Source organism: Podarcis muralis, chromosome 12, assembly GCF_964188315.1.
Source record: "Podarcis muralis chromosome 12, rPodMur119.hap1.1, whole genome shotgun sequence".
NCBI lineage: Eukaryota > Metazoa > Chordata > Lepidosauria > Squamata > Lacertidae > Podarcis > Podarcis muralis.
This window is the reverse complement of record NC_135666.1, coordinates 18,405,366-18,420,598: the sequence shown is the minus strand read 5'-3', so window position 1 is coordinate 18,420,598 and position 15,233 is coordinate 18,405,366. Positions and strand designations below refer to the sequence as shown.

General features: G+C 44.4%; 1 protein-coding gene across 6 annotated transcripts in view; it reads right to left on the bottom strand.

Moving 5' to 3' along the window:
- Positions 1-9,835, bottom strand: part of PARD3 (par-3 family cell polarity regulator) — a 547,141-nt gene extending 537,306 nt beyond the window's left edge. For 2 of the 6 annotated variants that reach the window (XM_028749991.2, XM_077936773.1), the window contains exon 1: positions 9,067-9,830. In XM_028749991.2, coding sequence (XP_028605824.2) covers positions 9,067-9,186 — 120 coding nt within the window. In that variant the 5' untranslated portion in view covers positions 9,187-9,830. Of the gene's footprint in view, positions 1-9,066 lie in introns of all 6 variants that reach the window. The other 4 variants (XM_077936774.1, XM_028749990.2, XM_028749987.2 and 1 more) reach the window with 4 other exon arrangements.
- Between the last annotated feature and the right edge of the window lie 5,398 nt (positions 9,836-15,233).

The window sequence follows — 15,233 nt, the reverse complement described above, 5'->3', positions numbered from 1 at the left end:
TATGGGGGCAGCAAGAGAAAGGTAGATTTGCCTTTTTAAAAAACAACAACAACAACTTCCCTGCCCCCTCCATTTTTGGAAGCCAATCTGTTGGAGCAAAGAGCATCCTATGGACACAACCCTCAAGAATCCACGCATTAGGCAAGGTGAGGCAACTGCCTCAGGCAGCAGGATCTACATGGGCAGCAGATCCCAAGGTGGATGTTTATTGTTCTCTGCTTGTTCCTGATGTTGATCCTCACTCACCCCTTCTTCCCTGGAGGGGAAGTGTCATTTTGTGGTTCACCTCAGGTGTCAGAATGCCTTATGCTGGTCCTGTGCTCAGTTGTCATCAGCCTGTTTTGGGGAGGGGAGATGGGGGAGCAACTTCTGCAAAACTTGGGGCTTCTGAAGCCTGCTGAAACTTCCACCTTGCGACTGGCTATGTAAGAAGTGGCACTCAAACTGTGTTTGCTACTATCATATAGGATATAAGCCTTCAAAGTAGGAAATGAATTGCTAGTATCTACAGGGGCACTACAGAGCTTTGAAATGCAGGCTTCCCTCTCCAGTACTTCAAAAATGAAACCTTGTTCATTTTTGCAGTTTAAGTGCAAGGAAGAAGGGTACAAAATAGCTGCAACTCCAAGCCTGCCAGTCAACAAACAGATACGGGTGTCCAGGAGAAGCCGTGATGAGTACTCTCGGCAAATATTTGGAACTCACCAAAACCGCCACTATAATCCTATCCAGTAGAAGAGCAACTGCCAAATGCATTCCATCTCTGCTGATCCTCCACTAAAGTTATTCATATATTTCATACTGCATGAATAGCCAGCCAGTCATTTTCCAGCATTCCACCAAAAGGTTACCACTCTTGAAATGTGGTAGCAGCATAGGAAGTTGGCTGCTGCAACAACAAAAACAGGCGGGTGGGATACTTTTGGACATCAACTCAAGTTGGGGGAAAGTGGCATCTCTTCAGATCATTGGAACATAGGAAAGTGTCCATCCAGCTCAATACTGTCTACTCTGACTGGCAGAAGCTTTCAAGGGTTTTAGACATGCGTCTCTCTCAGCCTAGGGATTGAATGTGGGGCCTCCGACAGGCAGGTATACTGAGATACAGCCTTTCACAAGAGCCCTAAAAGAGGAAGCCCCCTTTTTTATCCATCCACACCCCCCCCCCAGCAAGCTTATGCCATGATACACTTTCTGCAACAAGAGGGTTATAGAACTACTCTTTGGAATACTTCCCTACCTGTTGCTTATTTGTTACTGAAATACACGGACTCTTGTCTCTCTCTAATGCATTTTTATTTTATGCTGGGCTCCCTCTAGCCACGGCTGTCCAATTCAAATCCAATAATAACAATATCAATAATAATAATAATTTGTTATTTATACCCTGCCTATCTGGCAGGGCCTCCCCAGCCACTCTGGGCAGCTTCCAACAAAATATTAAAATAAGTAATGCACCAAACATTAAAAGCTTCCCTAAACAGGGATCCTCTTTTTCTTTTTTAAACTCACAACTGCAGGGGGAGGAGCAATCTGGATCAGATTGATGGCCTCGTGAGGTTTTTAACCCTTTCGTCCCATGCCATTTTCTCTTCTGAAAATTACTCTGCACAAAGCTGCTATTTCCCCTAAAGCTGCCATTTACAGCAAATTTCATAGACAGGACTTACTTCCGAGTGAATCTGTCAAGGATAGGAGCCTCCCTGACTGTCTTTCACCTAGCTAGTTATAAACAATTTTATTCTGCCAGGCTTTTGCCTTCTAAGGTCATTGTTGCTTGTGAGCTCTGCTGTTGTTGCTTTTAAATAAATTTTAACGTCCTGTGTTTTGTGCATATAATTGCAGAGGTGGGGCAACATGGCCCAAGAGCCACATTCCCATCTTGGCAACCTTCTGGGTGCTACATCAGAGCAACTACCGTGAATTTGGTCTTTAGACAGTAGGCTAGTTTCTTCACAATCACGCAACCCATACAAGCAAGCAAGAAGCATTATTGGAGTTCAAGGATACATTCCACCCAGGCAAAAACATAGTTTTGGTGCACAGCAAGGCTAGTGGTGGCATGGCTTGGGAGGGCATTTAAGTCCAGGGGACCAGAAAGAGAAGACTGGAGGGCTGCATTTGGTTACCCAGAACTGGTTTAAAGTATTATGACTTTAAACAGTTGTCAACCTTGGGATAACTTGGCCACAGCTGCCCATGTGCTGGCACAACTGGATTGCTGCAATGTGCAAGCCAGCAACATCTGGGGAATGAAAGGTTCCCAACGCTACCTTACAGACTTATTTTGCATTCAACAAGAAGCACAAATTTCCACTTACATGTATTTGGGTCTCCACAGCCCAAAGTGCAAGGATGGGACATTATTCAATCTCCCCATTATTATAAAATACAGTAGACAAAATAAGGTGCATTTAGTCCTGTGTTTTCTTAAGTCTCCTTTTTATAGCAAGTTCTGTCTCTTGCCATGTAATTAACTTTTCATTTTCCTAGCATAATGATCCCATTCCAACAACAACAAAAGATGTCATTTGCATTATACTTGACTTAATTTTGAGCACTGCTTCCTATAAAAGGTATTATCAGCACCCGAGAATTCATCTTTTGCTTTTTAATTTGCAAAATAATATGACTCTGACAGACTACTGCCACGACGGCATGTTAAGAAAAGGAAAAGCAGAGCTAGAACAATTCTACAAAGTTCTACATAGCTACAAAGTTGATCCTGCCACTGAGGTATCCAACAGGGTAATCTTAGGCTAGGGGTGCAAGAAAACATCAAATTCTGACCCATGTTTGTCACATACAGCACTGTTTCCATTCTACTGCAGTTACTTTGGCTTTCAAAAAAAACCCCCTGTTATTCATCTCTTTGTCCGCTGGGCAAAATTTTAAATAATAAAGTACATAACTGATTACATTATTTCACGCCAGCAATTTCAGTGCAGAGGAAATGTGATGCAGATGGGAAGGGGAGCAATCAATTACTTATAATTTACAGCCTGAAAAACAAAAGTGAATACCGATTGTTTTCACCTGACTGATTTGCCTTCCAGACATGGAAGCAAATGAGTGAGTTTCACCAATTTCTGCTCCTGTTTCCATATGAGTTCTCGGACACCCCTATGCTATGCATGTCTGCTACTCAGAAGTCACATTGAGCTCCATGAGACTTTGCCCCGGGTAAGCATGTACAGAACTGCAGCCCTATAGTGCAAGCATGTGCATGTTTAATTGGAAGTCAGCTTCACTGTGGTCAATGGGGCTTAGTTCCTGGCAAGTGTGTGGAGGATTGAAGCCTTTGGCTATACTTGTACATAGGTACTTACTTGGGAGTAAATTCCATTGAGATCTATGACTCTTAAATGTGAGTAGGCAGATGTGCATAGGATAATATAGTCACTTTTCAGACCTGGTCATGCCTAAATTGATGGTAGCTTTTATGGGTTAATTCTTTCCTCTAGTAAAACCATTTTTATAGGTTTTATAGGAATCTACCGTGTCTACCTGGAGTAAGTTCCACTAAGCACAATTGAATTTACTTTCAAGTAAGCATGCATTGGATGGCCCAACAGAATATTTATATGAGGGATGGGAAACCTACGTGACACACCCCCACCCACCCACCCCGAAGTTGTTGGACTTGCAACTACTTTCACTCCCCAGCCAGCTTGGCCAGTGGTCAGGAATGATGAAGCCCAACAACTTCTGAATGATCAAGGTTCCCCATCTATGATTTACATAGTGTATGTTACACGTCACAAACTAACTTAAGAAAGGGAAGGTACATGCCCCAAAGAGCACACAATCTACATTTCAGAGTTGGTACAGAGGAAGACGAGGACTGGCAAAGGCAAGAGCAGGGGTTGGCAACTTAAGGCCCATCGGCCACAAGCGGCCCACAGGGGTCGTTTAACCGGCCCATGAGCCACCCCCCAACCGAGCTGCCTGCTCGGGGAGCCCCCGTGCGCTGCAGTGCAGCACGGTGCAGCGCAGCATGGGGACTCGCTTCCATGGTGCAGGAAATCTGCACAGACGCAGACGCCAGAAATTGCAGGCGTGGGTGCTCATGCGGGTGCGTGATCCGGCCCATGGAGGGATCTCCGCTGGAGTGAACCAGCCCAGACAAGGTAAACCTTGCCGACCCCTGGGCAAGAGAAACAAGGGATGGCTGTGGCTAATGTTAGGCTTTATTAAGATTGGCGTCAAGATTGTTTTAAAGGAGGGACATGCTGTTTTAAGGAATTTCATTTTCGCTCCACCGCCCCCACGTGCATGCGTGCGCACAAACACACAGACACACCCCACAGGCACCGGCAGGAGTTGCTATGCATAAAACATACTCAAATACGTCAAATAAACTTTCAGTAGATGCCAATTGCCTGCATAAGACTAGAAAAAGAATACAATGAGTGTTTCAAAGGTTCACTGTTCAAATGCAAAACATTTTGACCAATAATACCAGCAGGACAATCTATCAGTATATTTGAATATTTAAATATATGGCATTCATTTTCATATCCTGTTTTGAAATTATTTGTACAATTTCTCCCAATCAAGTTTAACCATGCCATAAAGCTTTTTGTAGATGGGGTGAGGCCATAAAACAGCAGTGAGGAACCTGTGAGCTGACCCTCTACATCTTGTTCAACTCCAGCTTTCATCATCACCAGCTAACACTGCCAATGGTCAAGGAAGATGGGAGTTGTGGGCTTGAAACATCTGGGAGGACCACAGATTCCCCACCCTTTCCCATAAAGCATTCAGTACTGTATATTTGATTGCTATAATCTGCTCTATAACCATAGGGTAAAGAGCAAATTAGAAATAGGATAAGCAAACATTTAAATTAGTAGCATAGTATTTTCTTATGGATGGCAGCACTGACTGCAAAACATTTCACATAATGCACATTTAGGTATTCAGTTAAGTACTTTTATAATGTGATGCTCTGGGAGAGGGAGAGGATGCACATTTAATGTACAACTTAATAAAGTTCTGGAGATGCCTTGGCATCTCTGCTGAATGAAAATATTGCCATATGAAATTATTATTCAGTCGTGCAGAAAAGCATATGCTACAGCCCTCTGACATGTCTGAACCACCTCTGGGGTTTGAGAGTTTGAAAACCTTAAAGTCCTCACACACACCCCATACACTGTGAGCTGGCATATCTGAGTGAGAGGCATCTCTCTCCAAAAACAAAGGAACTCTTCATACATTACATTAGATTTTTAAACATCTTAAGTGTGCCCCTAAATACACTAAGCACGAATGCTACAAGTTGATGTTTGTGTACCATTACTATATATCATGCTGTTGTTGCACTTAGGAAAACAAGATTGTCTGGAGCGTCCTTCCAAATAACACTTTGTTGCAAATCCAAGTTTGCTGTGGTGCAATGTTGAAACAATCCCAAACGTTAATTGTTTGGGAAGCAGAGAGCAAACAGCGAAAAGCAAACTTGAAACTTTGTCAAAACCCTTTGAGAATCGTTTCCCACCTTTTAACCACACAACTGAAGGAGTCTCGTGAGCCACCTCTCTAATCTCTTTCCCTTACCCACGTGCAACCATGCATAACCTGATACTGTATTCAGCTAGAGTTAAGACCTTGTATTCCAAGAAGTTATCAATGGCTGATATAACAGAGGAAGATAACTTCTTGAGAACAAGAGTATGAACACATTTGCCGAAAGTAAGGGGGGTTGGCTGCAATGCCCAAACAAGCCAATTTTATTATTTTTGAAGGAAAGGGAGGTGTCAAAGGGTACATGAATAACAGTCCAAGATTCTTAATTCACATTCTTGCCAGTGTGGTGTAGTGATTAGAGCATCAGACTAGGACCTGGGATCCGGAGACTAGAGTTTACATACCCACTCAGCCATGGACCCCAAAGGGTGACCTTGGGTGAGTTACTATCTTGCAGTCTAGCCTACCACACAGGGTTGTTGCTAGGATAAAATGGAGAAGGGGAGAGAAACAGGTATGCCACTTTGAGCTCCTTGGAATAAAAGTGAGATATAAATACAATAAAAATCGATTTCAGGCAAGTTTTCTTAGAGCAAATCCATAGCATGCAAACAGCAGCAACCTCCAGCCTGTTATATGTGTGATACCCTACTTCCCAAGGTGCCTCTGCAATCATCTCCAGTTGCCCGTTTCAAAATGAAAACTCCATCACGCACCACCTTTCATCTGGCTTTAAGAAGTGCTGGGCATGTCAAAGGCAGTGCTATATAAGCAACAGCACCGTTCTTTTCACGCTGTCCTGCGGTTTGCAGGCAACATGCTGCTGCTGCTGCCTCTACCAGCCATTCTGATATGACTCACAACCTGCTGGGCTTGTCTCTCACTAAAAGCCAGCTCTCCTCTTCACAGCAAGGCATTTTCTTGCACTTTGGATGGGGGTTCAAGCTGTGAATAAAAACACTTCTTAGGAGCTTACATACTTTAATTGGGAGGGGGTGTCCTATTTTGTTTTCCAAAATAAATAGATTGCTTATTTTTCTAACAGGGGCCTTTTTTGTTTGTATTTCCTTATGTCATTTGGATTTTGCCATGGATTTGGTCCCCCACCCAGAACAAGTAGCATTGTGAACACACGAGACTTACCGTATTTTTTGCACCATAACACTCACTTTTTTCCTCCTAGAAAGTAAGGGGAAATGTCTGTGCGTGTTATGGAGGGAATGCCTACAGGTGGCATGCCTACGGATTTTCCTCCTCTAAAAACTACGTGCGTGTTATGGTTGGGTGCGTGTTATAGAGCGAAAAATACGGTATTTGCCAGCTTCCTTTGAATCAAGAGTCTACTGTGTTTTGTTATTTTCAATGCACAGTTCTAAAATATACTGGGAAGTAGGAATATCAACCGAAAAGGATTGTATGGCTTACCCAAACACCCCTTCCTGTAATTACCTATGCTCTCTCTCAATTCCAAACAAAGTCCCCAAAAAATTCCCCAAGCTGCAAGATAGAGATGAGAACTAAACATCTCTAGAATGAAAGCCTGCAATCAACTTGTCAGTCAAAGGGAAAGTTACAGAATTACAGAATGTATTTTCTTTCCGTTTTAGAAAAGGGATTGTATCTTACAATAAGGCAGAAGAGCTGAACATTACTGATAGCTATGTATTCTGCCAAAACTACATCAGAATACTGTAATAATAATTATTTATTTTTATTTTCCAGGCGTCCTGCAAATCCAGTAAAAATCCAAGCAGGCTTTATATGCAGCAGGAGGACATGTGAACTCCAGTGGACAGTGTGCTCCAGAACAACAGTGCAGTTACAGTTCTGGGCATATTCTAATTTTGTTCAGCACCTCATGGAACCCACAATTAAACAGTTGCTTATGTTTCCCACCACCCAAAAAGGCAATTGTGCAAAGGAGGGATTTCAGTCCCTGGGGTGTCTTACAGCCTCACTCTCTCCTTCCCCATACAAAAGTAGGCAAACACACTCTGCATGCTGACAGTGTTTCAGGAAGCATGGTGAAGATATGATGGCTGCATCCAATGTTAAGCCACATTCAAAGGAGGCCCACCAAAATGAATGAAAGTGACTAACCTATGCCCATTAATATCAGTGGGTTTACTCTGCGTAGCACTTAGTTGGGTACAGCCCGTAATTTGTGCAAAATGTGACCTGCACAATTATAGTCATGGCACAGCTATTTATCTTACAGGAAAATAGAACTCACTTAAAATAATTTTTTTAAAAAAAGAAATCTAATTTTTGCTTTAGTTAACCAATTCTGTGTTTGAGAGCTGAAAGGAGGTGGAAGAAAAATAAAGCTCCGAGTTTATTTATTTTTTAATAGCAGAACTCAGTTACTGTTCCTATGCATGAGAACTCCATGATTTCATGTTTAGGGTTTTCTCTCTCCGGCCTGGACTAGCTGGAAAGCCTGGGGCTGGATTTCAAGTCTTTGCAGTAACCACAGCTCACGAAGAGAGGGGGTGGGGTGAAATTTACACGGTGCAGGAAGGAATGAAAGAAGGGGTTTTTTTTTCTTTCAAAAATAATAACACAGCGTTGTTGTTGTTTTTAGACACCCACAAACCTTTGTGGATATAACTCGCTGTTGAACAACAACGCCGAACTACAACTCCGTGTAACAATTGCAACTGGAGAGATGTCAGCCTTAAATGACATCTAACAGCCTAGCTGTGCTTTGCAACCCTCGGCGTGCATAGGCGATGAATGCAACACAACACTCCCTAACACCATCCTCCTCGGAAGAACTACACGATTGGAGGGGGTGGGCGGGGGTCTTTATAAGTGGGAATGGGGGGGGGGGGAGAGGCCGAACTACAGCCACGACGACCACTTGCTGGTTCCAAACACACACACCCCAACACACAAAAACTGCAACAAAGAGTTCAGGCCCCAAAAGCCACGCGCGACTCTCTTTTGCAACTGTGTATCTCGCCACACCGGACTTAAAAAACAACAGGCAAGAACCACAAATCTCAGCGAAGAAGCACAAAAGGGGGGAAAAGGAGCCATGATGTTCAGCCAGCCCCAAACTCGGAAACTTCCCATTTCCAATCGCGCTCTCTCACACACACGCACACTCTCCTCCTTCTGGATCAGTAACAGGGACAAGAGCTCGGGGCGCTTGAAAGTTTACTGTCCCGGGGCGGGAAGGGGGAGGCGGCAGCGGACGACGACGGAAAGCTAGAGGAAGCGATCCCTGCTTCCCAAAACTCTCGTCCACGCTTCCTTGGGAGACTTTCCGAATCCCAGCTCCAGCTCAGCTGATAAAGCTCCCAACCCCGGGCTGGGGGTGTCCCGAACGGAGCCCCCCTCGCTCCTCTGGCTCCCTTCCCCACCAGCCTCCACTTTTTGCCTCTCTTTCCAGCTCCCTCCCCTCTCCAGGAAGCGCCATATTGATCCCAGGCGCCCTCTCTCTCTCGCTCTCCCTCCTCCTCCAGCTGCTGCTGCTCCTTCGCCTCCAGCCCGTCTTTCCTGCTCACCTCGCCCAAGTTCTCTCCCCCTCCCCGCCGCCCAGCTCCCCCACCCCACCCTTCGGCCCCCACGTCGCGCCCACGCACTCACCTTGGCGATCGCCTTCCTGTACCTGGTCACCGCTTGCTCGATCAGACTGAAAACTTTCATCTGGCCGTCCCCGCAGGGCACGACCACCCGGGTCCGGCCGAAGCACACGGTGACTTTCATCCTGCAGCCCAGCGCGGCTCCCGGCCCCGATCCTCGGCCCTCCGCTTCCCGGAGCCCGCTGCTGCTGCTGCTACTACGCGCAGCCCGCGATCGGCGGCAGCGCGGAGGGAGACGAGCGCCGCTCGGCTGGCCCTTCGCGCTTCCCCGCTTCCGCGCCCGGCCAGCAGCGCCAAGCGGGAGCCCGGCCCGAGGGCGGGCGGCTGGCGGAGCCTGCAGCTACCAAGTCGGCGGAGTCCCGTGGCGGCGCGAAGGGGGAGGCCCGGGCGGGCGCCCGTTCACATGCTGCGGGGGGAGGAGGAGCGGGGCGCCGCCGCTGCCACTGCCACTGCCGCCAGCGCTAAGCAGGCATGCTCGCTCCTCGCTCGCTCGCTCGCTCGCTGCTCGCCCGCTCCCTTCCTGGCGCGCCAGCCGCTGCCTCTGGCCACCTGTTCGGCGTCTCCTCCTGCGCGCAGCTAGGCGGCGGCTTGCCTCACTCCTGCGACACGGGAAGGGCCGGGCTGTCTCCCCGCGAAGGCCGTGCAGGGCATTGCTCTTCGCCAGTCGCTCTCAAAGGCTCTCCCCCCACCCAGCCCCGTTAAGGGGTCAGATGCATGGCCAGGCGCACTAGGTTCTTTTCTCGGAGAGCTGGTTGTTTTCCACCTTCCCACCACTTTGAAAGTTTTCCTCTACTTCCTGACTGTTTGCTTTCCCGCTATCAAGTAACTTTCGTCTTGCAGACCGTCTCCTTGCCCAGGGAGGCCGCAGTCCTAAATGGGGTGGGTGCTGGGGCGCCAGGCCTCTCCGCCTTGGTGGAATTAAGTGAGCACGCAGCAGTTGTGGCTCCAGAGATTGGGTGATCCGCAACAGATGCGCAGACCCAGCTGGTTCGGGATTACTCGGTGGAAAAGGTGCTCAGCGTTAGGAGAGGAGTAAGGCTGCCGGCCCATGCTTACTTTCCACTGAGTGTAGCAACAGGATTCTGTGCATGTTGACGCACAAGTAGACTGTGGTCGGGAAGTACTGTAAGTGGGTTTAGGATTGCAGACTTAGTCTCCTCAAAGCATCCCTTCAGACTGGTTTTTTGTAAGTGTATTTTGCAACATACGAGTTTATACAGTAGTAGTACATTAGTGGTGGATTTTTGGCAAACCATCCATGCTTCATTCCACTTTATTCGTTGTTCTGTGATACTTCCTCTGCATCATCACATTACTGCCGTCTAGAGGGGCACTCTTATGCTATAGCACCACAAAAGTGGAGCGTTTGTGGGATAAAAAATGTGCAGGTTCTCAGCAGAAAGTTATAGCGTGTGCACTGGTGCACAGCAGCATGTCCACCCTGAAACTTTTGCAGTTGCAAACAGCATTGAAAGCATAAACCTGTAGCTACCAGAAGATAAAGTGAGATAAATCACTCCAATGGACAATGTCAGCAAGCATTTAGGAAGCAACATTCAAAGTTATAATAGTTAATACTGGACCCCACTCAAAATGCACAGAATAAATCCAGATACTTTTAAGGGACTGCTGGAAAGGGTGTGGGGAGAGAGGAAGCTACTCAATCTATGATGGGGGGTGTCACTACATAAAGGAATTCTGGGACACAGTATTCACTAATACAGTAATTATCACAGATCAAATTATGCCTCCAGGTCAAACCCTTAACAGTTGTTGTTATTATTATTATTTATTGAATTTATATCTCACTCTTCCTTTCAAAGGAGCCCAGGGTGGCAAACAGATACACAATTTAAAAACCATAGCAAAGGTGCTCGCTTCGGCAGCACATATACTAAAATTGGAAAAACCATAGCAAAGCATAAGCATTCTAAAACAGTTAAAGCATTATAAAAACAATCACAGTTAAAAACATATAAAATCAGTAACAGTTAAAAACTTTCTTCCATTCAGTGATCTCAGGCTTGCCAGGCATAGTATTCTTCAGTCACCAAATGCCTGGGTAAACAAGAATGTTTTCAAATTCTTCCTAAAAGTTGTATATAATGGAATCAAGTGTGCTACAACTGGGCAAACACCACCGAAAAGGCCCTGTCACAGGTTAACATGTGAAGCTGCTCATTTAATATACTGAGAATTAGTGGTTCATGGGGGGGGGTATCTAGAATTAGCAGGTTACTGGAAAACCACAGGGTTTATGGTAAAGGGTTGCCAGAATGTGGATATGGCTTTTTCTGAACAATTAGCTTGTCAGAACTGGATGGTAAAAGGAATTGCCAAAATGGATAACTTTTGATACAATTTTGACTCTCTTTATAGCTAAACAAGGATGGAAATGTACTTACAAGTTGGACTAGATGATCCTCAAGGTCCCTTCCAACTCTATGAGTCTATAATGTCTTGCCACTATGGAGGGGATATGTTCACCAGAAGGAAACCTGAAGCCCCCTGAGGGGCAGAACTTAGTAAATGCAGAAGTAGAGCACTGTCTACTTATACTTTTCCCCATTTTCTTACTGTACATTATTGCTGTACTCTGCTTACAGTGTTGTTTTTCTTGCTATATGTCAAAAATTTCCATAAATAAAATAATTAATCGAAAGCAGGATTACATATAACTTCCCTGATACTGTCATGAGCACCAATCATCATGAATGCACAATAACGAAGATGTCTGGAAGGTCCAAAGTCAGTAGTGATTTCTGAGTAAGCATGTGTGAGACAAAATCACAGGGAGTCATAATTTTGATGCCAACATAACCATTTGTTAGACAGCCTTATTGCTATTAACAGGTACATCAGTCAGTTTGCCCTAGGGTTGTTGTTGTTGGGGTTTTTTTAAAGTGTTTTCTTTCATTTGCTAGTTTGCTTTTTCATTTGGTTAGGTTTCTCTCTCCCTGATTCAAATTCTCAGCTGAGGAAATGCTCTAAGCAATGTTAACTATGACAACTAGAAAGAAAAAGGTTTTGCATGAGATGCAAGATCGAACTAGAGTCCCATTGCAAACTTTGCCTCCTTTGCAAGTCAAGACACAGAGGGGACCCTTGAAGGCACAAGCACCAGAGCATTAAAAACCAGTTTATACAATCAGCAAAATCAAATGATAAAGAGGAAAGCTGATCCAGTCAGCTGATGAATGTGCATAGGATTGCAGCAGCCTTACGGGCCCAGACCTGCATAGTGTTAGCAACAGAAAAGAGTTGTTCTGGTTTGGTGGCTGGACCATTATGCATTCCAGATGACATTTGTAACAATTTGTTCAAACACTTAACATTTGATGTGTGTTTTCTTTGAGAAAATGCTGTCTTTCTGCTAGATAGGCAGCTAAAACTATACTGTAGCAATTGAACATACTACATATTTTCTTGTGATATATTTGTTTCTGAAATTAATTGGTTACTGTCCTATTGGAATAAAGTGGTGAGTTTGAGGAATATGGCATGCAGCTTCAAATTCCTACTAAGCCATGGAGTTCAGTGCCCTTTAACCTTAGATTTTTTATTTTAAAAAATCTGCTTTCCAGCAGTAAAATGGATATGTTTTATGACCTGCCCCAGAGTCTATATTTGAAAGCATGATTAAATACATTTATGTTTACTCAGAAGTAAGTCACACTGTGTTCAATGTGGCTTATTCCTCAGTAAAGCTGTCATCCTATATACAGCTACTTGGGAGTAAGTCCCATTAAACTTGATGGAGCTTCTAAGTATACATTTATGTTGTTGTTGTTTAGTCGTTTAGTCATGTCCGACTCTTCATGACCCATGACCCAGAACACGCCAGACACTCCTGTCTTCCACTGCCTCCTGCGGTTTGGTCAAACTCAAGCTGGTAGCTTCGAGAACACTGTCCAACCATCTCGTCCTCTGTCATCCCCTTCTTGTGCCCTCAATCTTTCCCAACATCAGGGTCTTTTCCAGGGAGTCTTCTCTTCTCATGAGGTGGCCAAAGTATTGAAGCCCTAGCTTCAGGATCTGTCCTTCCAGTGAGCACTCGGCTGATTTCCTTCAGAATGGATAGGTTTGATCTTCCTGCAGTTCATGGGACTCTCAACAGTCTCCCCCAGCACCATAATTCCAAAGCATCCATTCTTCGGTGATCAGCCTTCTTTATGGTTCAGCTCTCACTTCCATACATCACTACTGGGAAAATCATAGCATTAACTATACGGACCTTTGTTGGCAAGGTGATGTCTCTGCTTTTTATGATGCTGTCTAGGTTTGTCATCGCTTTTCTCCCAGAAGCAGGCGTCTTTTAATTTCGTGACTGCTGTCACCATCTGCAGTGATCATGGAGCCCAAGAAAGTAAAATCTCTCACTGCTTCCATTTCTTCCCCTTCTATTTGCCAGGAGGTGATGGGCCCAGTGGCCATGATCTTCCTTTTTTTGATGTTGAGCTTCAGATCATATTTTGCACTCTCCTCTTTCACCCCCATTAAAAGGTTCTTTAATTCCTAACTTTTATATGCCTGTTGTCTTTGTCCATGGAGTTTTCTTGGCAGGGATACTGGAGTAGCTTGCCGGTTCCTGCTCCAGGTGGATCACGTTTGGTGAAAACTCTCCACTATGACCTGTCTATCTTGGGTGGCCCTGCATGGCATAGCTCATAACTTCTCTGAGTTATTCAAGCCCTTCGCCACGGCAAGGCAGTGATCCATGTATAAATACATTTATAGAATTGTATTAAACGAAGTTGCCTTGCACTGCATCAGACCAGTGGTACAATTGTACTGTTATAAAAGATAAACAAAAAAAGAATGACAACATATACATAGCCATTTTTCCCTTGTTACACTGAATATGAATGCTTTTAACATGTTTTCATTCTATTTATATTATGGGAGGGGTCACCTTGAGGGTGAGGGTCCACTGAAGAAAGATAAGCAACCAAATAGATAATTAATAAAATGTTTATTAGCAAATGTGAACTTGAAATTTGTATGTGAAATACCTTCAAGGAGCTGAGGAATTAAGATTCTAGGGAGGAATTACTCTGAGTGGAGAAAACAGTTCAAATCAGAATTGGTTAAAGAAGAGTTAGTCCCATTGATTTCATTGGAAGTTGTCGAGTTAAGTGCAAGCCTGCTATTTTTAGCAGATAATGCTGTAAGTCATCTTGAAAGCTTATGATACTTGTCAAAGTCATGTTGACACTTCTGAGAACAGTATTCCTCATTCCTTCAATAGAGTATGTCCAGTTTTGGCTATGCATTTTGAAGTTCAAAAGTGAGTAGGTAAGAAAGGAGGGGGTGGAAGTGACTAGTGCTCCTTTTAGTCTAAAACTATGCCAATATACTATTTTAAAAGGATGGGGAAACAGTTCTACTTTTTGATTCAGGATCTTGTTATTTTTTCTTCCATCCCTGGCATCTCCAAGTAAGGCTGGAAGATTCCTGCATCTGAAAATCTGGAGAGCTGATGCCAGTCAATGTCAACAACACTAAGGTAGCTAGACCTTGGTATATGACAGTTTCCTATGTAAATGGGTACAAAATATAACCTTCTGAGCTTTTGGAATGTAGTTCATAGTTGGGACAGCATTTCAGGGTTTTGTAATGTGTAGCTAAACAATGTCCAGATTAATTGAACTGCTATACCCCAATCCTGCAAAGAATGTTTACTTTGACATTGTCAGCGCCAGCAAGTCAGGGACAGACAGCTGCAAGCATCCTACACAGAAATACATGAGTTCCATGTAGCTTACTCCCAAATGAGCATGGCTAAGGCTGTAGCCATAAGATTCATTATCTTTCCTTTACTTTTAAGCCATTGCTTGTAATACATCCTTCAACCTTGAACTCATTACTCTTGAAAAACATCATTGACTTCAGGGAAACAGTTGTACTTGAGATTCAGAATCACCAGGTATATGGTGGTTGACACAGCATAAATTAAAAATATAGGTCCCTGCCCCAATAAGTTTACAATATATCCCCACGCCTTTATCTTTTATCTTGCCCTTTCCCAAAGGATCTCAGGACAACATAGAGCATCCATCTCTAGAACAACCATCTAGTGCCCTCAAGTTGTTTTGAACCACAACTGCAATGACTGGTGCTGATGAGAGTTGCAAACCAAAACATCTGTAGGGCACCAGGCTGGGGAAGGCT